A 27,826-nucleotide genomic window follows, 5' to 3' on the forward strand; every position below is an offset into this window, starting at 1 on the left:
CTCTCTCTCTCTCTTTCAATAATAATACTATTACGTTAAAAGAAAAAGAATAAATCTGAGTGGGGTTCCTGACCTGCCATAGTGGGCAGGGAGTTACTGTGTCCTCTATCCCCCTGTATCTGTTTTCCAATTTGCTTTATGGCTTTGTCTTGGAATGAGATTACATACTTGGTTTTGTCCTGGCCCTGGCCAGATAACCTGACTAACTAAGAGAGAAACAGTCAAATGTATAGTTAGAATTTTGGGAGATGATATTTTTTTCATTGTAAATCATCTCTCTGTTATAAACACTGTATTATGTTTTGTTTACACAATGTATAAGATTGTAAACATTTGTGTGTTCCTCTTAGTGGGGATCTGTGCTTGTGTCTGGATGAGACTTTTAGGTGATCTCAAACTAAGTACTTTGATAGTGTGCTCTTGGAATCTACATCGGTTTCCTATTTGAATTTGATTCAAATTGCCCTGTCTTACCTTTTCTTGGGTGCTTTATTAATTGTAATCCTAGAAGTTTTTACTATCCCATTTTCTTCCTTTTTGACCTAAATGTGCTGCACAAGCCGTAAAACCCATAAAATCAAACAAAAAGAATAAATTAATTATGTAAGCTTAAATAAATGTGACTTTTCGCCTCGTTTTGGTGTCTGGCATGAATCAGATTCAGATGATGAAAATTAAAATTAAAGTTAATCTGATTAAAAATATGAAAATTTGGTTTTAATCTTAAAAACACATTTCAATTCATTTCAATACAATAACATGCAATAGGCATTTAGAGCCCATCATGCAATTATTATTAAGGTTACAAAGTTGCAAAAGACCAAAAAAAAACAAAAAAACTAAAGTATTTTTATAGTGCAATATCCTCTAAATGTGCTCAAAGCGCTTTACAGGGGTCTCAAGCCAACAGCAACAATTTTCATGTAGGACAAACCATGACGCCTTTTAGACGATATTACATTTTTTTATTATTTTTTTTTCGGACTGAGACAATGCCAGAGAGAATATGAGTAAAGAACCCTTCTCAACTATGCGCCGTTCAGAGTGGGATTTGAACCGTGGACCCTGCGATCTGAAGTCGAGTGTCATACCATTAAATCACATAGCTGTACAAGACTCATCACACAATTTTAACGCCATTACTATTACTCGTACAATGCAAATCTTGACATTTAAAATACATTAAAAGTGTGAAATGTTCGATGGTTGTTAAATTCCAGGGGAGAGAAAGTTCCATTCTTATATTAAGAGTGGGGTAATGCTACTATAATTGTAACTTCGCGGGGGTTGTGGGTGTTGGACCCGCGGGTTCAAACCCCCATCACCGTCGCGAAATTTTTTTTTATATTTTCTATTGTCTTCTGGCACTTTTCTACTCACTTCATTTCTTGTTGTTACCAACATAAGTGCCTGCTCCACTCACTTTTCTGAATTAAAAATTCACCCCATATACCGGAGCATACTCAATGTCTCAATCGTTTCTATGTTATATGTTTGTGTTGAGAATATTGGCTATAAGCTTAATCGCTAGCCAACTAACTTCGCGGTGGTTGTGTGTGTTGGACCCGCGATCTCCAGCAGTAGGTGAAAGAGAGAGAGAGAGAGAGAGAGAGAGAGAGAGAGAGAGAGAGAGAGAGAGAGAGAGAGAGAGAGAGCTCTAGTAATGAATGACCTGAGTTAGATACGATTTTTTGGGGGGGATCGTGGGTAGCTCATACGGTAGAGTCACGCTCTCATCGGCCAGGCGGAGTTGTTGTACCAATTGTCTTCTGGCACTTTTCTACTCACTTCATCTCTAATTGTAACAGAAAACATGTCTCGTTCTACATGGTGATATCGACAACGACGACGCGAGGTGTGGATTTCTGCTCCAGGATGACCGAAGGAAGGAAAGAGAAGAGAGATATTATTTTAACGGACATAATTCACCAAAATAAAATTTCTACGAACCGGAAAAACATTATCAATAAGGCAGGATGTTGCCATGGTAAGACAATATGGCGGATAAACGATAGATTGTGTACATTCAATGGATAAACATTGTTTTCATTGAAAATTTATCATGGCAGACAATAAATTAGCGATGGCAAGACTCCCTCCTCTATCGGGGTAAATATTTATATTTTCATACACAGCAGTATAGCCGCTTAAGATGATTACATGTTTATTCGTCAAAGATGAGGAAATTGTGATAGTGATTGAGAATGGAAGTGGAAGCCTTGCATTATGATGATGATGGACAAAACAAGTGAAATCAAAGATGGAATTATTATTTTTTCCCCTTTTGGATATGCCCATCGACAGTTATACAATTTATTTGAAGGAATAGTAAAAGTCGTAGTTTGTGCTGCTATGACTATGTGGTCTCGAGTACAATGACACTGACACTCGCTTTCGGATCGAAAGGTCCCGAGTTCGAGCCTCGCTCTACGCATTGTTGTGTCATTGGGAAAGGCTCTTTATTCACATTCTCTCATCGTATTCAGGTGTAAAATGAATACCTGGCAGTTAACAGCGTAAAAAAAAATTGTAAAAAGCTTACCACAACAGACATCATTTCTTGTTCTACACGTTACTTGTTGCTGTTGGTCAGGTAGCCGTTGTAAAGCTCTTTGAGGACATTTAATAGATATCGTGCTATATAAACGTTCATTATTATTATTATAAATATTATTATTACTATTATTATTATTATTATTATTATTATTATTATTATTATTATTTTATTGTTTTTGTTGTTGTTGTTGTTGTTGTTGTTGTTGTTGTTGTTATATTTTATTATTATTATTTATTATTATTATTATTATTATTATTATTATTATTTTATTATTATTATTATTATTATTATTATTATTATTATTATTATTATTATTATTATTATTATTATTATTATTATTATTATTATTATTATTATTATTATTATTATTATTATTAATAATTTTTTTACTACATTTAACAATTTACACTTGGGACTTTTGTAAATGTAATGGTACAAAGAGTTAGTTCTATAGCTAGTAGATTAATTGTGATAGCAATAGAGACCTCGCTTGAAATCATGTTTGCAATAAATAAGATTGGCAAGATAATGTCTTTGGAATAGAGAATTTTCATTGTGTATACAAATTGTAGCCAACATAAAGTAGCCCAAGACCTATCTCTAAGATCTATGGCAGAGGACTGTGAAAGGTGGAGGAATCTCACACCGAGGATAGAAGAGGCAGCCAGCGTGGTTCAACTGTATCACGAGGAGGTGAAAGTGCTGTGCAGCTATGTGATCTAGTGGTATGACACTCGCTTTCGGATCAGAAGGTCCTGGGTATGAGCCTTGCCTGGTGCATAGTTCAGTCCTTGGAAAAGCTCTTTCTCACATTCTCTCACCATACTCAGGTGTAAAAGGAGCCGTTAACAGCATTGTCTCTGTCCGAAAAAATGTAATATTGCTTAACAGTCCTAAATGTTAAACGTTGCTGTTGTCCAGAGACGTCTTGTAAAGCACTTTGAGCACATTTAGTGGAAATTGCGCTATAAAAAGCTCAATTTAATCTGTATATCATATATTGTGATTGTATATTGATTTACAGAGGGAAGATCAACAGCATTTCGCCAAGAGCACTAAGGCGACTTGAAGCCTTGAATGGTCCAACATACAGACTGAATGACAAATTGCATCCATTGCCGCCACCAAATTCATTGAAGGTAACGTTATAAATTCAGATTATGTTTTTTAAAATGTAGCAATTAAAAAAAAAGAATGTTTATCAAGTTATGAATATGGGAATCTATGAATGTCCGCTTGTGATGGATTAAACTTATCTTTGAAGAAAGCTTTATCATTAGTGGGTTGTTTTCTTTTGCACATCAAAATTGGGATATGATTCCTGTAACAAATTTTAGCCTATTGAAGGGCTATTTACTTGAAATTTCTTGTCCGTCAATTTATTTTTGACTTCAACAAGACCAGTAATAACAATTTATCTCGTTCGCTTTTACTGCTCGTAAGGTCTGCTGTCATAAGCAAATAATTACTGACTTACTGCCCATTATGCCTATTAGCATTTAGGGCAACAACGAAGAACCTCCATGTTTCTCTATCCATGACCAGCATCTTCAGAGAGAACCCCCCTTCCCCCCCTTCCCCCCCCCTCCCCCCCTCCACTGTTCTACCCCAAACTGTCCAGGGTCTTCCTCTTCTTCTCTTTCCTTCTAGTTTCCAGTGTAGGGCAGTTTTGATGATGTTTCCCTCCTCCTTTCTCATAACCTGTCCTATCCATCTCCATCTTCTCATGATGTTGTCCATCATGTCATCCATTCTACACTGATTGAGCAGACTTTCATTTTTAATTCTATTTGGCCAGTAAAAGTTCATAATCCTTCTAAGGCACTTTGTATGGAATACATAAACAAATAAATAACAATACAAGGTATGCTTTTAGAGAATTGCTATGTTGACGATAGTTAGTATAAAAACAAGACATTAGACATTGGTAACCCAGTATTGAAAGTGCTCTCTTTCTCTCTTTCTCTCTCTATCTCTCTCTCTCTCTCTCTCTCTCTCTCTCTCTCTTTCTCTCTCTCTCTCTCTCTCTCTGGAGGTCCTACATCTTTAAAATTTGTTGCCGTTAAATAATCTAAAACCTGTTGAAAATGGCTTGGAATTAAGTCTTTTTTTTTTAATGCTTCAAAAATAATTGCTTCTTAAAAGATTAAAATTTCATTCAACTTTGCCATTCTTCTGTATCTACTTAACCAGCCATATGTCGACACCAAAGCAGGCACTATGGATACATGGCCAGCCCATGCCAGTGGGCAGGCCTTGTCGACCACATCCGCAATGTTATCCAAAAACAAGAGTCTGGTTCTCGTCAATGAGGAGGACATGGGAAAAGCTCAGATCGTCCCAAAGCCTCGGTTCTTGGAACAGCTTGAAAACTTCTTGAAAAAAGAGTTACGCGCCTTGGGTGTGATTGATGTTGAACCGAGTGATCTTCGACTACAGGTAAAACTTTACAACAAATTTTAAGGGATAGAAGCTGTGGACTTCAAAAAAAGTAATGCACAGAAATGAATATATCAACTTCAAATAAGAACAAAATACCAAACTTGGGCTCAAAACCCTTCTTCAGCTAATAACAAAGACAGTCAAAACAGTAATAAAAAAAAGTAGTCCTTCAGAGACATTAGGCCCATGGAGCTGGAGTTTATCCCAGTTTCTATAGCCTGAAATGGACAATAGCAACTGGTTGCCACCCTTTGGATAGGATGGTAGTCTATCGCAATGTACTTTCCATCAGATCTAACAGACCCAGCTACCCAATCACTGCTGGGTGGACAGGGGAGTCAGAAAATAATCTTGAGATATTCATAGATGCATGTTGCTTTCTCAAAATTTCTCAAAATTTATGATAAAGGTCACCAAGTGATTTTATTGTTAGTGATGTTTAGGGGAAAGTGAATGACATAGATTTAAAGTTATTATTATTATTATTATTATTATTATTATTATTATTATTATTATTATTATTATTATTATTATTATTGTATTTAGTTATTATTATTATTATTATTTATTATTATTATTATTATTATTATTATTATTATTATTATTATTATTATTATTATTATTATTATATTGTTTTTATTGTTATTATTATTATTGTTATTATTATTATTATTATTATTATTATTATTATTATTATTATTATTATTATTATTATTTATTATTATTATATTTATTATTATTACTATTATTATTATTTCTTTTTTGATAGTTGCCAGTCATTTTATCATGGTACAAAAATAGCAGCTATGTGGTTTCATGGTATGACACTCACCTTTGGATTGGGAGGTCCTTGATTTGAGTCCCGATCTGAGTGGTGCATAGTTGAGTCCTTGGAAAAGGCTCTTTACTCACATTCTCTCACCGTATTCAGGTGTAAAATGAGTAGCTGACCATTAATAGCATTGTGTCTGTTGGAAAAAAAAATAATTTCGCCTAACAGGCATCACGTAATTTCTGTGCGATTCATTATTCAATTAACTATTACTTTCACTCTTGTCTGCTTTAGGCACATAGAGAAGTTTTTGAATACTTGATTGAAGACTTCAAGACCTACAAGCCTCTCCTGTCAGCCATTAAGAATGAATATGAAATGATGCTGGCCTACCAAAGGCAACAAATAAGACAGCTTGAACCTCTAAAGGTAACACTCATTATGAAGTAGTCTATGTTTGTGAGGCTTTGTTCTTTGAACCTCTAAAGGTAACAGTCATTATGAAGTACTCTCTGTTTGTGAGGCCTTGTTCTTAAAAGTGGCATATACACTCGACATGTGTCCTGTCAGTGGAAAGTTTGAGTCCTGCTGTGGGTGGCGTAAAGTTAAAACCCCGGAAAAGCTCATATTTCCTCACCATACTTGGGTGCAAAAATGAGAACTGGTCTGGTATCAGTATCAGCTTTGTATTTTTTGCAACTCCAACAATAAGATTTAATAGCACTAAGCATGCCTACATATCTATTAAATGTTGCTGTTGGCAAGGAACACTTTGTAAAATCTTTGCACATTATGTTTATTAAACATCAAGTCCTATAAACAAAAAGAGCTTACATTTTGTTCACTTGTGATAGTGCATGCAGTTTATGTAAATGATAGCCTGGTTTGAATAATTTTTGAAAGAGTTTAATGAACTTTTTTTCTACAGTTTGTCAATGCTTTACAAATGAATGAATAAATAAGGTGAATACACATAGGATTTATTTAGCAAAAAATGTGCTCGCACCATTTTCAATGCTGTCAACTATTTTTATTATTTTGTTTCCTTAGATGGATTATAGGACCCATATTTCCATTACGTGCCAGTCACCAATCCAAATGTACGGCTATGTGATCTAGTGGTATGACACTCAATTTCGGATTGAAAGGTCCTGGGTCCGAGCCTCACTCGCTGCATAGTTGAGTCCTAGGAAAAGGCTCTTTACTCACATTCTCTCACTGTACTTAGGTGTAAAATGAGTACCTGGCCGTTAACAGCATCGTCTTTGTCCGAAAAAATTGCAATATCGCCTAACAGGCATCATGTCTCGTTCTACATGTTAAGTGTTTCTATTGGCTAGGGACCCTTTGTAAAGCGCATTGAGCACGTTTAGTGAATATTGCGCTATATAAAAGCTCAAAGTTCAAGTGCCTTAAGACTGTCACTCTTACTTTATCTATCACTAACTGTAGCTAGGTACATACGTTGTATAAGTGAACTGAGTAAACTAGCTTGTATGTAATGCAATGCAATGCTTAGAGACATATTTTAGCAATCATTGTCACCAACCCAGTCATTGATCATATTGAATATTGCTTGACTTTGTTACAAGACAGGTTAATTGACAATTCACTGACTGGCATTGTCTTTTTTTTTTTTTTTGAATTACGCCCATCCTTTTTTTTCTCTTTTTTTTCTTTTAAATTACGCCCATCATTTTTTTTCTTTCTTTTTTTCTTTTAAATTACGCCCATCCTTTTTTTTTTTCTTTTTTTTCTTTTCAATTACGCCTATTCTTTCTTTTTTCTTTTTTTCTTTTAAATTACGCCCATCCGCTACAGCGTCATTAGACACCTTTCAATGCCTTGGAATTGTTATTGTCTACTTGAATTGAATGTATGAGTTTAAGTACAATAGTCAATTATTCTGCTTTGTATATAAACATAAATTATTATAGTCTATATTATTATTAGAGAATTTGGTGAGAGCTGATCACCTCTGATATACTTTAAAAAGCAATAACAAAGAGTGACGTCAACTTCTCTCATTCTTTTTCTATGAATTGTCTACTCGACATTGAAAGATTAAACATTATTTTATTCACAGCAAATGTTAGTGACTGTGTCTGAGCAATGTGAACAGAAAATCATGGCCTTGAGGGAAGATGAAAGGGGAGGTAATTGTGATATTTATTTAATATATATTAATTATTATTTAATATATATTATATAATATGATAATTTAATTAAATTCAACAGTCACAGAACTTGTGTTCAGTTTCCAAAGAACACCATCAATGAAAGTGCTGTTCAGTGCCGGTGTTCCAGCGACACTGAATGCAATAATATAACATTTTCAACAATGAATTCTATTATAAACATCTAAACCATAATACTGGTTTGAGATGGTGGGTCAGATGTATTAATCTGCACAAGGCATGTTCTTGATCATGCGAATGTTGAGTTTTACAAATTATAATACCTAACTTAAAAGATAATCCATTTTTAAATGCTTGTGGAGACAAACTATGATTGGCGTTGTCTCAGGGAAAAAGAAACCAACCCAACCCCCCCCCCCCCACCCCAAACTTCTTTATTTGTATTTATCAGTTCTTGTTTATGGGGAAGTGAGTTTACTATTTAGTCGTTTTCTATGAGTTATCTGTTTTACTGTAGTGCTTGAATTATGGACAGTGTGCGGTTGATATGTTGTCCATTTTATGTTAAGATAAGACTTAAAGGCAAGAGATCATTGGGTCTTTGGGTTAGTGAGTTAGTAAGTCCTAATACGTGAGGCTGGCTGAGAAAACCCGGGAAGATGAGACAAGCTTTGATTCGAGATTTGAGCCAAATTGGAAGATAAAGTGTTTCCCATAGCAACAAATTCTATTCAGAAAAAAAATAATTATAATTTGGGTTATAATAGACATAGAAAGAAAATTTAAAGTGGAAAATGATCAGAAAGATGTAGTCTACACCGATGCATACATAACTCAATTTATGAAATTTGTGCATCGGGTTTTCTCAGCCGGCCACACATTTAATTTGGTCCCTAAATAATTAATACTTTCCTTTCTCTTTCTACAGAAATGTCAGAACTCAAGAAGGAAAACCGAGATTTGTATCACAAAATATCCAGTCTGATGAATGAACAGAAAAACTTACAGGAACAAGTTGCCAGATTGCAGGTCATTCTATCAAATTGCTTTTGATTTTAATCATAGAACAACATTTCTATTACAAGCAATGTCCTGACTAATTGATATATTGATGAAATATTAATGCACAATGATTGCAATATTTATGGCCAATCTCTATTTAATTTTGTTTATGCTCTGGTAAGAATGTCTGCCTTGTGGGGCTTGAGGTCTAGTTCTATGACACTCGCCTTCGAATTGGAAGGTCTCTGGTTTGAGTCTCGTTCTGGATGGTATGAAGTTGAGTCCTTAGAAAAGATTCTCTCACATTATCTCACTTAACCAGGTGTAAAATGAGTACTTGGCCCGATAACCATGTTGTCTCTGTTGAAAAAAAAATGTAAAAGCCTATAGTCCTATATATTAAATATCCCTGTTGGCTGGGGACCCCTTGTAAAGCGAGTTAAGTACATTTAGTGGATATTGTGCGAAATAAAAGCTACTTTTTTTTTGTTTTTGTCAAAAATGGGAACATGCCACTGGACCTTTTCTGCTACAAAAATATTTGTTATTGAAAATATCACAAAAACTAAAACGTCTTTTTTAGGGGGCAGCGTGGCCTAGCATTACGATCTTTGCTTCTTACCCAAAAGGTACCGAGTTCGATCATCCGCTGCTGCGCCTTGAGCAAGTCACCTCGGCCTAGCTAAATTTGCGGTGCTGCACTGCGAATCACGCCTGGGTTATTCCAGTCTTACTTGGAATAGATCCTAGAGAAAATTTCCCCTATGGGATGAATAAAGGGAATTTTATTTTATCTTATTTATTTAAGATTGCAAATTATGCCCACACAAATTTCAAAACTTGGAAAAAAAAATTTCCTTGTCCTTTAAAATTTATCCTTCCACCGTTCTTTGATTTGCGGCTATCCCTATTAAGATTTGCGTTATCACTGTTGTTGTACAACAATATTTATCGTAAACTTTTAACCAGTATCTGGAAAAAAATCGAATTTAAAGATTTGGCCAAAAAACTCGTCCTTCAAATATTGATCGATTTAAATGACCCACATCTTGGCAAAAACTTTCAAACCTTTGACCCCGCAAGGTCCCAGGTTTGAGACCTTTTGCCAAGATGAGGGTCATTTGAATTGATTGATATTTGAAGGGGGAGCTTTTTGGTCAATTTTTTAAATACGAGTTTTTCCAGAGTACGGCAATTAACGGGTTAAAATCTTTTTTCATCCTTATGACAATGGCTCCATTTTTCAGACCAAGCTGGAGGAGGAATACTACAAATACAGGGAGGAATGCGATGCACGAAAACTTTTAGTGGCTGATATCAATGACTTGAGATACCAGCAGGAGGATTACATCGCTTCTAAAAATACAGCACAGAATAACCAGGACACAGAGGAAGATCCAGTCATTATGAAAATAGCTCTACAGTAAGTCGTATTTTGTTATGACCTTATAATTTTGAGAAATAGAGGATACAGAAAAGTCTCCAGATTAAAACAGATAATGAAAATATATTAGGCTCCTATGACTATAAATTTAATGCTGGACGGGTTTGGGGCAAGCCGTGTACCAGTTTTGGGTCATGAGTGTACGTCTTCGGGGCATTGGGTTTGATAATCTATTTTCGTTTTTTTTTAGCTAGCTTAACCCTCTCCTTACCACCCATAGGAAAATCGTCACATTCGTTGTTACGATGTATCCAACCATTTTTAAAAATTCTGATTTCTTTTGTAATAGTTAAAGCTATAAAAACTCGACACTTTGTTGCAGAGCTCATTTTTCTGAACAGAATATAGAGTATAGGTCCTACTCATTACTATCTGTTTGAAAAATCTATCTTTTTGTTTGGTGAGATTGAAGTTTTGGGTATAACTCTGAGAATAGCTGGTAAGGAGAAAGTTAACTGATAATACCTCACATACATTTTCATCAAGCCAATCAAAAGACAGCAAATAATTGAGTTTCTCAAACAGTGGAGAGTTTAGTTTCTTTTAGTTGAACCAATCTGCAGTTAGAGCTGTTAGAATTTGAGGGAAAGAAAAAGCATGCAGATTTAGGGCGACCGACCCTAGTGCTTTACATGGATGTTACACGTGTTAAATGGTGCTGTTGGGACCCCTTGTAAAACTTTGAGCACTTTTAGTAGAAATGTAGCTTTACATTTCATTTTTTTTTTTTTTTGCGCTTGACAGAAAATCGAGAGAGGCTGAACATGCAGCCACTCAGAGACTAAATGAGATGGTAGCCAATTATGGTGACGTCATCCCTAGAAGAGACTATGAGAGTCTAGAAGCTAAACACAAGGTAGTATAAATTGTTTTGTTGTTATTTGTTGTTGTTATTGCTGTTGTTGTTGTTGTTGTTGTTGTTGTTGGTTGTGGTGGTGGTGGTGTTGTTATTATTGCTGTTGTTGTTTTTGATGTCGTTGTTGTTGTTATTGCTGCTGTTGTTGTAATTGTTGTTGTTGATGTTGATGTTATTGTTGTTGTTGTTGCTGCTGTTGTTGTTGTTGTTATTGCTGCTGCTGCTTTTGTTTTTGTTGTTATTGTTGCTATTGTTGTTGATTTTTAGAGTTCAAAGGCCAAACACAAGGTCATAGGAGGTTTTTTGGATAGTGATATAGTTTTTAATGTTGCACTTCTACTATTCTATTTATAGAAATTCCATCAGGTCAGTCTTATGCCATGAAACAATGATACATACTTTTACGACTTGAAATCAACTGTAATATAATTACTATTATTTTTTAAATTATTTTTTTTTATTAAAAAAAAATCGTAATCCACCAGACCACATAGCCGCACATTAGATACATGTCATAGCATTGGATGATTTTGACAATATTCATCAACTCTTCAAGCAAAAAAAAATAATCTTAAATTCTCTAACTCCCGATCAATATAATAAATTACGAGTACCAATGTTGGCCACCTTCACAAACATGTTTATGATTAATTCTTTTTTAAAATTTGTGTCACAGGAAATGTCAGAAGAGTTCGCAGAGGCAGGAAGACGAATAAAACAGCTTGAGGCAGAACACACGTAAGTATATATATATATATATATATATATATATATATATATTATATATATATATATATATATATATTATATATATATATATATATATATATATATATATATATATATATATATATATATATATATATATATATATCAAGGATTAATATACTGAAAGGATTGACATGTGGAATCTTCAGCCCCGCTAGTGGGGGCCATTGGTTGGATAACGATTTCAGTATAGTTGTCCTTGATATATATATATATGTGTGTATTTATATAACATATATATATATATATATATATTATATATATTATATATATATATATATATATATATATATATATATATATATATTATATATATATATATATATATATTATATATATATATATACAGTAAAATTACTTTAAACCGAAAGAAGCTAAACCGAAAAATACCTTAAACCGCAAAGAATTTAATAAATTGTACGAGTTTCTTCATTATCTTTGTACTAATTCTTACGATGAACCGAAATACTTCTAAGCAGGACTTTCTTTAAACCGAAACAACTTGAGAGCACCTTCCCTTTTTCTCTCTATATTTTTCTTCAAAAATTCGGAAAGGAGGCCACACGTAATAATGCTCGGCGATATTAAATAGAGCGTAAGTATAAGATGAGGGTGATGGGTGGGGTAGGGGGTAGGCAAACACTTCAATCACTGCACTTGGGCTTGGCCAACACCACAATCGCACAGACTGGAAAAGGAAGACAGCGGGTGCCTGACAGGCAAAAAATGAGGAAAGAGGGGGAGTTGGGGTGTAGAATAACACAAGCGAAATGTTCTCGCTCGTGTGTTGATGCTTTGGAACTGACTGGATTTTCAACACGACGATAAGGGGGGGGGGGGGGGGGGGGTAGACAACTTACCATTGAAATGCCATTTCATTTCCACTTTGTTTAAATGTGTGTGAGGGGGGGGGGGAGGGGGGAGGTTCTATGTAATTAGGCCTTTGAACCTAATGGCTTTTCAACAAAAGAGGGATGTGTAGTATACAGCTTAGCATTGACACGCCTTTTCATTTCCATTTCACTTCACCTCTGAGTAGTTGCGCATCATTCATTATCAATTATCACACAAGAACTTTCGATCTTATTTTAGCTTTGCATTTTACTAAAAGTTGTCTAAAAGAAAGCACTGTGCTTACACGTTTGAGTTTAAAATCAAAATACTATGTGAAGTCGATGAAAAAAAAAATTGATGAAGACGGAGATATGTAAATTACACAGCATCCCGAACTCAACTCTTTCAACAATTTTGAATTGAAAACGAAAACCCCCAAAAATATTATAGAAAACACACAAAAAATTTTTTTTTAAATTAATGGTTACGAAGACGGCATTTATTCAACAACTCCATTTAAGGGGTTACCCATGATACGATTAAATGAGCAAATTCCATAATTAGTTACTACCCTTGAAAAACATTGCAACACGGGAACTTACTTTAAACCAAAATATCTTTAAACCGAAATGGTTTAGAAGGTCCCCAAAATTTCGGTTTAAAGTAATTCTACTGTATATATATTATATATATATATATTATATATATATATATATATATATATATATATATATATATATATATATATATATATATATTATATATATATATATATATATATATATATATATATATATTATATATATATATATATATATATATATATATATATGGGCATACTATTTCCTGTCCATCAATGTTTTTGTTTATTCATCTTAACAACGCCACTACTACATTATCTCTTTCATCTGTAGCGTTTCATTCATCCTGTTTTGTTGATAAAGGGGAAACCCAAAACGTCATTTTTATCTGTTTTCGTATATTAAATTGAAGCTTATATTCAATTTCACATTGTTATTTATCTCTTTGAGCTTCGAGCAGCAACAATTAAATTTTGATAAAAGGGGAGGGTCTCTTGGAATAGAGCAAAAATGAATATAACAAATAAATAATTATAAATTCTACGTAGAATTGGCCTTCTTTAGCCATCTCCACAGATCATTTTGTTGTTGTTGGCCGGGGAAAAAGGGGGTTCCATATATGATGAAGCGAGATGATAAATATTATATACCGTTGGATAACTTTCTTCATTTATTGTTTTCAGTGCCCAGATGACCGTACAACAGGAAGTCACCAAGAAACGAGATGAATTCTACATAGAATTGGAAACTTTGAAGAGGAGTTCCACACCGCGGTATGTATATCTGGCCCCCCGGAAATATGCAAAAAAATATCCATAATTATGCGGGGGAAATTGCAATTTATGCGGGGCAAATTATGCAAGGGAAATTACAAATTATGCAAAACAAGAAAAAATTAATAAATCGCTATCTAAAATTTTCCATTGCTTTATTTACATTTAAGCAATTCAAAATTAAAGAACAACAACGCAAATTCAAAACTTAATTTTTTGTTGTAGCACAGAAAAGCTAGATGTCGCAGAGACGTTGTCTGACAATATCAGATTGTAAACAGAAAAGCTGCGCTCAGCATCAGCGCTGTTGATCGTGGTGTATATGTACCACTTGGCACAAGCAGCCAAAGCGGGCACTTCATCAGAAATGGACTGCCAAAAATGTGGCACGTCAACAAAAGAGATGGAGTCCTTCACCGCGAGGGGTCCAAGCTGCCGGGGGTACCTCTTGATCTCCTCCTCGGGTACAGTCTGAGCTGAGGTGATTGTCAATTGTAGACTTTCTCATATGGTCCAGCACTAAGTTGCAAGACTTACAAAACAGTTTACCAGCACTAACAAATGTTTCATTTTTAAACTGTTTGTGATGGTCGGTAACTGATGTCTTTGTTGCTGATTTTGCTTTGGCACTCGGCGCTGCCCCATTGCCATGTACGAAGGCATCCATTCTGGTCGAGTTGTCTTGTTATTGATTATTGATAAAACTTTTATTAAAAGGAATCAAACTTGAATCCAGATCGTAACTCGCACGTTAGCCGGTGAGCGAGAGAAAGGCAGTGATCGCTTGGCGCTTGGTTTTGGTTAGATCTCAAGAAGACAAATCAAATCGTACACTTGGAATACGATGGTAACTTAGTAACACTGGCTCTAAACTATCGGAACAATGGCGGACGCTCGTATGAAATATTTTTCTGGCGAGCATAAAGGGTATCCAGAGGAAAAAAAGACACATAAATTTGATCATGTTTTGACTTTTACACATTCTGATCACAAGGCATATAAAAAGTTCTAGCCAGCATGAAAAATAAAAAGTAATGATTTTCTTTGTTTAGAACCAGGATGGCCGCCGTTGCCGGGCGGCGTGACATCAGACTATTGAATCGTATTGGAACAGCCTCCCTTTAACCCTCTCCTTACCACCCATATGAAAATCGTCACGGTTGTTACGATGCCACCGACAATTTCCTCAAATGATTTCTCTTGAACATCACAAAATTTAAAGAAATGCTTTGGTTACAGCTATAAATGCTAATCACTGTGTTGTAGAGCTCACATGTCACTTTCTTGTTTGAGCAAGAAAAGTCTATTTTGTGCTGGGTGGGTGTGAAATTTCGGGGGAAATTCTAAAAATAGCTGGTAAGGAGAGAGTTAATGTTAAAGGGAAGTCACTGTCACGTATTTGGGAACTTAGTCGGACTTTTTCGGTTTCATTTTTCTTCATACAATGGTCATAAATTCACGCTAAAAACCATATTTTGCATAATTATGCGGTAAAAGGTGAATAATGCGGCCGCATTGCGGTAAGTGGCAAATTATGCGGCCGCAGTGCGGCCGCATCAGTCGCATTTTCCTGGGGGGCCAGGTATATTGCAAATATTTTTTTTTCCTTCTTCATAAAATAGATAAAATTAGTAGGTAGGCATCCTTCCATCTCAAGAGACGATGGTTTGTGCCCTGTATTGCTTTTAGTCTCATCAGTCTTGTTGAGAGCAATGACGGGTGTGACTCAGCAGACCAATCCTTGCATGGCAGTCTCTACTGCAGTTGTTGCACACATAGTTTGACTGTGTGTTTGGCATTTGGATCTGCTGCCTCTCTTTCTTCCTTTCTCTCCTTTCCTCAAACTTCTTCTTTCTCCTCTCCTCACCCCTCTTCACTCCCTCCATCACCGCATATCTCTAGCCGCTTTATATATCCTCTATGGGAATATTTCTTTAGGATTTATCCAAAGAAATGAAAGAGATAATCCAGGGGATAGCCGCATTTCCATGCCACAACCTGATCAAAAAGGGCTAAATTTTAATTTCTTAACTCAAGGAAAAAAAACACCAGATGATGACAGTGGGGTTCAAATCTGGGTCCACTAGGTAGAGGTTCAATGCCATTTCCACTCGGCATCTCACCCCTCACATCTCATCAACTCTCTCTTTTCTGACCCTTTTCAGGATTTTTCCAGAAATATCATACCTATTGTCGCTGGCTTCCGGTTTTTTCTGTCTGTAAACTAATCGAATTTCCATTTTTTTAAATGAATAAAGTATATTATTATTATCATATTATTATTATATATCATCATATATCATTCATATATTACTATATATATCATCATCATCATCATCATCATCATCATCATCATCATCATCATCTATTATTATATATCATCATTATTATATATCATATCATATTATATTATATCATTATTATTATTATTATTATTATTATTATTATTATTATTATTGTTGTTGTTGTTGTTATTATTACCTACTCATCACAAACACGTTTGCTACACTCGAAGTCAGAAGCAAGAAGGACTTACTATACATAATATTGTGCAGCAAAACAATCTTTACATAACAGCGTTAAGTTCTCATGGCTTTAACAAAGATTTTTCTTCAAATTTTGTGATACAAAAAAAAAAAAAAAGAAAATCTTTAAAAGAAATTTTTTTTTTTTGATATCGTAACGAATGTGACGATTTTACTAAAATTGATAAGGAGAAGGTTAAATGTACAAAGTATCTTTGATTTCCTTGCCTAATTTGTGACATATTTTTTTGCAAGTATGTACAATGTTCAAAATCAAATACATTCCATCTTCAGCAGCAGTTTCTGGTGGTTACACAGCAATTTTATGAAGATTTACCCAATCCAAATTGCAAATATTCTTTTCTACACTCGTGTTGACAGATTTAAGGAGCAGGCACTAGTGTTTATAAGATTTATATATATGAAAAGGTGTGTCTGAAACAATGTCAGGCAAACAGAAAAGAAAATGAAATAAAAACAAAACAAAAAGAAAAAAAACAAAAAAAACAAAAACAAACATCCCAAGCCTTGACTGGGAATCGAACCTCAGACCTCCTCAGAATCCCAGAAATCCTTTAAGGCCAAGACTGGATATCCTTCAAATCACTTTATTTCATAAATGGACTGTGATTGCATCTTCAGTCGAAGCAGGATGATTTTTTTTTTTTTTTTGTGATTGCTTTTTTCTTGTAATTTTCTTTCTGCTTTGTCTGGCGCTGTTTCATACATACCTCCTCAGACGCTTATGCGTCATTTTGACACCTCCTGCCAGTCATAACATGAAGCAATGTATGAGTGTAGGTATGGAACTATGAAATACCCTGACATACGTAATAATGTTTTGAGAGAGTTGCTCATAATATTTGTTCAATTCTTCTCTCCAGTCCGAGCTGGGAGAAATGTGCCGACTACGTTCAAGGTGGCGTTGTCAGATGGACAGAATTGTCAGAGGGAAAGAGAAGCAACGAGCTGGTGGATGTGCTGTTGGCGGAGATACAATCAGGAGGTTTTGTGGATACTGCTGGGGCTGACTATTTCGATGCTCAGGTAGCTACGAGTTAAAACTATTGTTTGCAATTTTGAAAAATCATTTCATAATTAATTGTCATCTTTTTGACTCTTCAATGAAGCCTGAGTCGCATCTCTCTTATTCTTCTCTTGATGAAAACTGCATGACATAAATATATATATATATATATATATATATATATATATATATATATATATATATATATATTCTTCTTCTAGGTTCCATGCCTGGTCCAGGCTTCGGATACTGCATGAATTATCTCTCTCCATTCCTCCCTGTCTCTTGCCTTTTCAAACAGCTCTTGGATTGTTAGGCTGGTGAAGCCCTTCAGTTGGTCTATGAGTGTTTTTCTTTGTCTCCCCCGGGCGCGTTTACCAGGTATTTTTCCACAACTTGCCAGGTATTCATTCTTATCTTTCCTTACTATGTGTCCGAAAAAGGATAGTTGTCGATCCACTATTAAGGGCATTAGTTTCCTTTGTTGGTATGTTTGTTTTAGCACTTCTTCGTTCGTTTTGTGTGCAGTATACGATATTCTCTGCATCCTTCTCAAGCACCACATTTCAAAAGCTTCAATGTTCTTTTGTGTTTCTGCATTTGTAGTCCAGCTTTCGCATCCGTATAACAAGATTGGCCACACGTAGCACTTCAAGACTCGGAATCTAATCCCGAACGACATCTGTTTGTTTTTCAAAATGTTTCCCAGGTCCATGAAGGCCTGTTTGGCTTGAGTTATTCTTGCTCGTATGTCTCGGTTACATCTTCCATCTGTTGTCACTATTGAACCTAGGTATTTAAAACTTTCTACGTTGGTAAGTTGCTCGCCGTGAATCGTTATATTGCAGGTGTTGTTGTTTTCGGGGTTTTTCTGTATTACCATGCATTCCGTTTTGGTGATATTCACTTCCATTCCCTTGGCTTCACTATCTACTACCACTTTGTCAACAATCTTTTGAAGTTTGGATTTCTGATGTTGCAATGAGTACCGTATCGTCTGCGTATCTTATATTATTTATGTTGTGACCTCCCACTTTTATTCCCTCCATATTATTTATGCCCCTCATGATTGTTTCTTGGTATAGATTAAACAGATCTGGTGAGGCAACACACCCTTGACGGACTCCTTTCTTAATAGGAATGGAATTTCCTGTAGAGTTTCCGATTTTGATAGATGCCTGCTGGTGTAGTATAATGTTTGCATGAGTCTGAGGTCTTTCTCATCAGCGCCAATGGAGTGCAGTTGTTTTAGTATTTCTTCGTGGCGTACTCTATCAAAAGCTTTTTTGTAGTCGACAAAACAGAGGTATAGTGGGGTCTGAACCTGTATAGCTCTTTCACTTAAAACACGGAGGAGGTATATTGCGTTCCTTGTCCCTCTGTCAGGTTGGAATCCATATTGTTCTTCTGCGATTTCGGGGTTAATCTTATTCCTTAGCCTGTTGATAATTATACGCAACAGTATTTTGTTGATGTGGCTTATTAAACTTATAGTTCTAAAATTTTCGCATCTGACTGCACCTGCTTTCTTTGGTATTGCTATGAAAATAGAGTTACAGAGATCTTCTGGAATTTTCCCAGTATTGTATATATTGTTGAATAATATGTGAAGTTCATCAATTGCTAGATCTCCTAGGCTTTTTAATACCTCTACAGATATTTCATCAGGGCCTGTTGCTTTACCATCCCTCATTCGTTCCATGGCATATTCAATTTCACTTTTGGTGATGTTTGGTCCGCTTAATGGTTCTTTGAATTTCAGTGGTGGTTCATTTCTATTTGGATCATTGTACAGTTCGCCTATGTATTCTACCCATCGGCTTTCTATATGTTGTTCTTCAAATAGCAGTTCCCCTTGTTTGTTTTGGATACAACTTCCTGCTGCTTTGCTTTTCCTTTTCCCTGATAGTTCTTTTATTCTTTGGTGAGCTTGTTGGGGGTTGGGTTTGTATTCTCTTTCGATTTCGCAGCATTTCCAGTCTAGATAGTTCTCGTGTGCCTCGATGCATTTGGATTTAATGTGGTTGTTCAATGTTTGGTATTCTGCAGACCCTCTGTTGCATTTTCGTCTTTCTTCAAATAGGTTTAGAATTTCATTTGTCATCCATTCCTTTTTGCTGTTTATTTGAGCTATTGGTAAATGCTTTTCTGCAGTTGCTTTGACACACTTTTGGAATATATCAAATTGTTTTTCACATTTTTCATTATCAGGTTCACTTTGGCTTTGTATCATGAGTGCATTTTCAAATTCTTCTCTCATTTTTGTTTGTATGCCATTGTCTTTGCATAACCTGTAATCCCTCTTTATTCTACCAGCTGTTCTCTGAATAGCTTTAAACTTTATCCTTATTGTACAAACAACTGGGACATGGTCACTGTCTACATCGGCGCCTGGGTAGGTTTTGCAATTTAATATGCCATTTCTGAATCTTGATGATACTGCTATAAAGTCTATCTGGTTCCTTGCTCTGTCCCCTGGTGATTGCCATGTCCAGGTTCTTCTTGGGTGTTGTTGAAACCAGGTGTTTGAAATCATTAATTTATTTGTTCTACACCAATCTGCCAGATGTTTCCTCGTTCATTTCTGTCTCCGAGTCCATGTGGTCCGATTATGTCACCATCTCTGCCTCTGCCAATCTTAGCATTTAGGTCCCCCATTACCATAAGGACTTCTTGTGATTTACACATTCGTTTTGCTTTGTCTAGTGAATGGTAAAACTCTGTCATATCTGCATCTGTCGCCTCTTCTGTTGGTGCATAAACTTGAATAATATTGGTGTCAACTACAGGTCCTCTTAGCTTAACCAGCAAAACTCTGTCTGAGATTGCTACGTGCCCTTTGTAAAATTTGGTTGATTTTTGGTCTAAGATCATCCCTACTCCTTTTTGGAAAGAGGTTCCACCACTCCATATGATCTTATATGTCATGTTGTTTTCTTGTTTTGACATATATATATATATATATATATATATAATATATATATATATATATATATATATTAAAATTGAATCCCACTCATAATGGTTTAACTTTTAAATAAAATGTTGATTAAAATTGTTACTATTAACTCTCTCATGCTCACTTGAATGGTCAAATTTGTTCAAATTAAATTCATGTTACATGTAAAAGAATTAATTTTCTTTATACAGGGTGATTCAATAAAATGTGAACACTGCATGTATATTATTTTGTTGTAGGTACTTATGGATGTGCCAAGGTGATCCTTTGCTTTTAACATTTCATTGAACGATGATCTAGACTTAGCTTTGATTTTCCATCCATCCATTTCTTCATCTATCCACCAATCCATCTTCATCTATACATTCATTCGTCAATCTATCCATTTCCATCAATCCATCCATCCGTTCATCCATTCATCCATCCATCCCATCCACCAACCCACTCAGGCTATTCATCTATCCATCCGTCTATCCATCTTCATCCATGCATTCATTCATCTATCTATCCATTTTCCATCCATTCATCCATTCATCCATCCATCTCATCCATCTCATCCATCAACCCACTTACCTATTTATCCATCCATCCATCCATCCGCCTATTCATCCATCCATCTCATCCATCCATCTTTCAATCCATCCATATCATCTATCAACCTGCTCACCTATTCATTCATCCATCCACATCATCCATCAACCCGCTCACCTATCCATTCATTCATCCATCCACATCATCCATCAACCCGCTCACCTATTCATTCATCCATCTTATCCATCAACCCGCTCACCTATTCATCCATCCATCTCATTCATCAACCCACTCACCTATTCATCCATCAACCCACTCACCTATTCATCCATCCATCTCATCCATCAACCCACTCACCTATTCATCCATCCATCTCATCCATCAACCCACTCACCTATTCATCCATCCATCTCATCCATCAACCCACTCACCTATTCATCCATCCATCTCATCCATCAACCCACTCAACTATTCATCCATCAATCCACTCACCTATTCATTCATCCATCTCATCCATCAACCCACTCACCTATTCATCCATCCATCTCATCCATCAACTCACTCACCTATTCATCAATCCATCTCATCCATCAACCCCTTCACCTATTCATCCATCAACCCCTTCACCTATTCATCCATCAACCCACTCACCTATTCATCCATCCATATTATCCACCAACCCACTCACCTATTCATCCATCCATATCATCCATCAGCCCACTCACCTATTCATCCATCCATATCATCCACCAACCCACTCACCTATTCATCCATCCATATCGTCCATCAACCCGCTCACCTATTCATTCATCCATCCACCTCATCCATCAACCCACTCACCTATTCATCAATGCATCTCATCCATCAACCCGCTCACCTATTCATCCATCAACCCGCTCACCTATTCATCCATCCATCTCATCCATCAACCCACTCACCTATTCATCCATCAACCCACTCACCTATTCATCCATCCATCTCATCCATCAACCCGCTCACCTATTCATCAATCCATCTCATCCATCAACCCCTTCACCTATTCATCCATCAGCCCACTCACCTATTCATCCATCAACCCACTCACATATTCATCCATCCATATCATCCATCAACCCGCTCACCTATTCATTCATCCATCCACCTCATCCATCAACCCATTCACCTATTCATCAATGCATCTCATCCATCAACCCGCTCACCTATTCATCCATCAACCCGCTCACCTATTCATCCATCCATCTCATCCATCAACCCACTCACCTATTCATCCATCCATCTCATCCATCAACCCACTCATCTATTCATCCATCAACCCACTCACCTAATCATCCATCCATATCATCCATCAACCCGCTCACCTATTCATCCATCCATCCATCTCATCCATCAACCCACTCACCTATTCATCCATCCATCTCATCCATCAACCCGCTCACCTATTCATCCATCCATCCATCTCATCCATCAACCCACTCAACTATTCATCCATCCATCTCATCCATCAGCCCACTCACCTATTCATCCATCCATCTCATCCATCAACCCACTCACCTATTCATCCATCCATATCATCCATCAACCCACTCACCTATTCATCCATCCATCTCATCCATCAGCCCACTCACCTTTTCATCCATCCATCTCATCCATCAACCCACTCAACTATTCATCCATCAACCCACTCACCTATTCATCCATCCATTTCACTGTAAATGATAAAATACTTTACATACCATCTGTCAGGGAACTGGGCCAAACGTCCCAGACTACCTCAAGAGTGACGAGCAAGTCAGAAACAGACGTCTGGGCAAAAGAGATGTGGCTCTTCTGGTCAGGGACATTTGGAGGGAGAAATCTGCTAAGGATGCTGAGGTAAGTCTTCAATCAATGGCTTTTGTAAGTCTTTGTATCTGTAACACGATTGTACGTTATAGAGGCATCCCAAGTGTTTGCCATACCATTATGTATTCCTTCATTGTTAAATGTAGGCTATTGTTATTATCATAATCATTATTATTATTATTATTATCATCATTATTAATATACTTATTATTATCATTATCACTTTTATTATTATTATTATTATCATCATCATCATCATCATCATCATCATCATCATCATCATCATTATCATGATCTTCATGTCAGCTGTATTATTTATAAAAAATATTCTGCCTTTCTGTATTAACTTACTCCACCCAGAGGACAGACGGTAAGAGAGAAAACATGGCCGCCTTCCTGTTTGAGTATTTGAAGAACCGATTCTCTTTGGACACCATGGTTATTGAATGGGGCTACAATCTACACGATGCCTGTCAGCGATACGCTCATGATGAAATCATTGGATTGTTCTGGAAGGTCTTGAATGATCAGGTGGCTATCATCACTTTCTGACTTTAATAATAATAATAATAATAATAATAATAATAATAATAATAATAATAATAATAATAATAATAATAATAATAATAATAATAATGAAATAATGATAATAATAATAATAATAATAATAATAATAATAATAATAATAATAATAATAATAATAATAATAATAATAATAATAATAATAATAATAATAATAATGAAATAATGATAATAATAATAATATAATAATAATAATAATAATAATAATAATAATAATAATAATAATAATAATAATAATAATAAATATAATAATAATAATAGATCTTTATTGTCCATAAATGTGGTAATTTGTCATTTAGTTACACTTGTTATAACATTATATGATAACTATAACATTGAACCAAGGACAACTATAGCCTACTGAAAGGACAATCATATGGAATCTTCAGGCAACGCTAGTGGGGGCCAACAAAAAATATAGAAAATTTACACCAAAATAACAGCAGGGGCATTATATGGCAAGATCTACCTTTTTAGAGAGTGATTGTGAATTCTGGGTCCAAAAAAATATTTAATGATTATTATTATCAGCAGTGAATAGGAGTAGCCAAGTAACGGAAAGGATGAGTAGTTAGATATTCTAAAAACTGACCTTATAGTGATTGATTCAGGATGATTTCTTTAGAAGCTTGATTAATGAATGTACATGTAATGTGATTATGAGGAAGAGGATGAACAATTAGATGAAGGGGAAAGGAGATATGTACAATATCAACAAAGGGAGGTAATCTGCGGAGGATGATCCCAAGAAAAATATGAATACCGAAATGTCTACTAAGGGATGCACTACATAGTAGTTGTAATTAGGATCTCTCAAATTTATTAATTTTTTTAAACACTATTTCATCCCTATAAGGGACGGTAGAATTTTCATTGGAACACCTGCAGACCAATGTCTTTCACAAATAACAAATTTTGTCGGATGTGGCTCAATATCATCACGAGGAGGGATTTGTTTAACCATGTTTACCGGTCTGGTTCCTCTTTAGGCAATCTGAACACGCAACATTTGTTGACTTTATTGTAGTTACCATTGTAATTCCCAACACCACAATTTTCCCCATCTTCAATTTGCTAACAAATCACGTCATGAACATCAGACCCACAAGAGGCAAAAGTTCATGTGAGGAAAAACATTCAGAGTACTGGTTCATTCAATATAGTCAATGGAGTAGCATCAAATTCATAGTTCCATTCCATTCCATATTCATAGAGTTAATTCATAAAGTAACATATCAGATCAATATATATTCAGAGTACAATAGTCGGATTTTTAATAAGGGGCGCGTCTCTTTCTTCTTTTTCTCAGCTAGCTGTTCACGATGTACAGCTGCAAAAATTTGTATGAAACTCTGGATCATTTTGTCTTAATAAAAATGTTTTATCACGACTTAAAAAAAAAACAATAGGAAAGTATTTCGCTTATTACAGCTATATTAAAATCGATAACGGGTGAGGATCTGAACTCAAAAATGATTTATAGTGTCGAAATTATGATTTTCCGCTTATCCATTTTGAAAGAATTTGTTAAAATGGAATGTTCAGTTAATTGAAACTTATATGATGTTCGTACAGAATCTGAATATGAAGGAACGACAGACAAGTTTACATTTTATAACAATCAATATATACGTGTTTGATGAATACAAATAAAAGTGAACATATACGCACTTCCAACATTATTTTGAGTTGAAAGTTTTGAGAAATAGCTTGGTATTTATGCCAAAGAGAATTACATAAATTTAATGTAGACTAGTCAAAAGTAGAAATTCATCAATTTATGATACAGTGTTTCCACAAAATGTGCTTGTGTTCAACAACAACGTAACAACAATAACATGCAAAACTCAGAGTTGATTGTGAAATTCCAATTCCATAGATGTCCTCTTTAATGGCTTATCGATAGATACAAGTAGACTTCTTTTCGCAGCTTTACGAGAAAGGAACCGATAGAGATTCCGTATCATATCGTATTGTTTAAGAGCTTATAGGTTTAAAAGAAAACTTTAAATGCTGTGTGAATCGGTCATGCATAGATACAATTTTTCAAAGTTAAATATAAACATTCAATGTTAATTTGACAATTTTGAGTATTTAATCACTAGTTCAAATAAGTTAAAACTAGAGATTCATATCAGTCTTCGGTAATTGCGACATGATGTAAATAAAAAGCAATAAATTATAAAGTCAAAATTGGATGCAAACTACATAAGTTGTTACTTTATGTTAATGTGTTCTGCTTTTATTCGGAAAATAGTAATTTTTGTAATAGTATGATGTGAACTCATAACCACTAGCCGGAACTACTGTGTCACAAGATTTTTTTGAAAAACGATGAAGTCATCTCTTACTTTGTGGTGCGAAACTGTTTAAATATTTCGCAGTGTAAAATCTCTAATTGTATGACAGCGGTTTTAAAGTGGCTTTTTATAGGTCGTGAAGAAGAAATCTTTTTTTGTGATATGGCATCACAATTCAATACTATTCTAAAGCCCTCCTTGCATTGAACATATATTTCACTCCTACTTATTTTTAAAAGTTTTAAACAAAAAGAGTATAACAGCTTTTAACAAAAAACAAACAAACAAAACATTTTAAAAAACCCCAAAAAACAACAATATAGCCGACATGGAACGTTTTGGGGTCAAAACCTTTCATAAGTCAACAACAACAACAAAAAAAAAAAAACGATTAAAACATAAATACATTACAGATGAACCCAGATAGACTGACATCTATCTGAATTTTTAAAGTTAATTTCCTTTTTTTTTAAAAAAGATAAAATAAAATAAGGGGGAAAGAAATTACTTAATCTTATTTCGAAGGAGATAACCCAAGCTGCAGCCGCAGTGCAACACTGTAAAGTGAGAAATTTTATGATGTAATATTATTTAGGTATTAAGCAGTTAAAAAAATTCTTGGACATGCACTACAGTCACCCATCCTGTCATTGATTGTACTAATTAAGGCTTTCGTCTTTCATTCCATCGTGACAGGCGGATGAAGAAATCTTCCACAGCCAGCTGGTGACGATTCACGGTTTGATGACTCAGATGGCAAAGGTGGATGCAGACAATGGGAACACAGGTGGGTGTGTCATAGGGATGGGGATGATGGTGTTGGTTTGGGAGGGGAGGGGAGGTGGGGGGGGGGGGGGAGGGGCGCAGAGGTTTGATGACTCAGATGGCAAAGGTGGATGCAGACAATGGGAATACAGGTGGATGTGTCATAGGGATGGGGATGATGGTGTTGGTTTGGGAGGGGGGGGGGGGGGGGAAGAGGGGCGCAGAGGTTTGATGACTCTTGGCAAAGGTCGATGCAGACAACGGAAACACAGGTGGGTGTGTCATAGGGGTGGGGATGATGGTGGTGATTTATTATTTTTTGTGTGTGTGGGGGGGGGGGGGGGTGAAATTCGATGACTCAGATGAAACGCTTATGTATAATATATATATATATATATATATATATATATATATATATATATATATATATATATATATATATATATATATATTTCGTGTTTACTTGAAACAGACCAAAGGCTGAAACTTTCGTTTGTTTTGTGAAGTTCCCTTATTTATGAGTCCCATTATAATTTACTCCCTTTATCTTTCTCTCCATTTTATTGGCTCATTTAGACACCTCTAGTTTTTGGTTTAACAATAATATACTAATGTTTTGTCTCATCTCCAGGAATCCTGAATAGAAATGATTTCAAGACTGTTTTGTCTCAGACATTCCCCGCCATTGAGGAAGATACACTCCTCACCGTCATGCACGCTGCTGACCTTGAACTTGAGGTGAAGGATGGGCTGGATGAGATTGACTATAAGACGTTATTTACTGAGGTATAGTAGCTGTCGGTTTTGATTCTTTGCAACAATATTACATTGCATTACTATAGTTTCTCTTCATTTGTGACCCATCGCCTCAAAACGGTATTATGTCGGAACGAATCATATGCTTAAAAGCCGAATTAAATGTTAAACTGGTCAAAAATATAAATTGTTGGCATTAGCACCCTAAAATATGGTATCCTTTCTCCTCAATAAAACATACAAACTCAACACAAGTCTGATTTTTCTGGTTATAAACTAAATTTTCAACATCTACACCAACCCGACTTAATACAGTTTTGAGGCGAAGGGTCACATTTGTGAGGTCGACTGATATTTTTGGATAGTCTTTTT

General features: G+C 35.4%; 1 protein-coding gene across 1 annotated transcript in view; it reads left to right on the forward strand.

Moving 5' to 3' along the window:
- Positions 1-1,951: 1,951 nt before the first annotated feature.
- Positions 1,952-27,826, forward strand: part of LOC144976432 (translin-associated factor X-interacting protein 1-like) — a 30,927-nt gene continuing 5,052 nt past the window's right edge. Inside the window, exons 1-15 of the mRNA XM_078920720.1 lie at positions 1,952-2,109; positions 3,582-3,696; positions 4,751-4,996; positions 6,066-6,200; positions 7,858-7,927; positions 8,838-8,938; positions 10,159-10,334; positions 11,100-11,211; positions 11,888-11,949; positions 14,078-14,167; positions 17,577-17,739; positions 22,953-23,081; positions 23,412-23,582; positions 26,630-26,720; positions 27,330-27,484. Coding sequence (XP_078776846.1) covers positions 2,063-2,109; positions 3,582-3,696; positions 4,751-4,996; positions 6,066-6,200; positions 7,858-7,927; positions 8,838-8,938; positions 10,159-10,334; positions 11,100-11,211; positions 11,888-11,949; positions 14,078-14,167; positions 17,577-17,739; positions 22,953-23,081; positions 23,412-23,582; positions 26,630-26,720; positions 27,330-27,484 — 1,863 coding nt within the window. The 5' untranslated portion in view covers positions 1,952-2,062. The remainder of the gene's footprint in view (positions 2,110-3,581; positions 3,697-4,750; positions 4,997-6,065; positions 6,201-7,857; positions 7,928-8,837; positions 8,939-10,158; positions 10,335-11,099; positions 11,212-11,887; positions 11,950-14,077; positions 14,168-17,576; positions 17,740-22,952; positions 23,082-23,411; positions 23,583-26,629; positions 26,721-27,329; positions 27,485-27,826) is intronic.

The sequence above is a fragment of the Berghia stephanieae genome, chromosome 7 (genome assembly GCF_034508935.2).
Source record: "Berghia stephanieae isolate SIO BIC M18660-M18661 chromosome 7, UCSD_Bste_1.3, whole genome shotgun sequence".
NCBI lineage: Eukaryota > Metazoa > Mollusca > Gastropoda > Nudibranchia > Aeolidiidae > Berghia > Berghia stephanieae.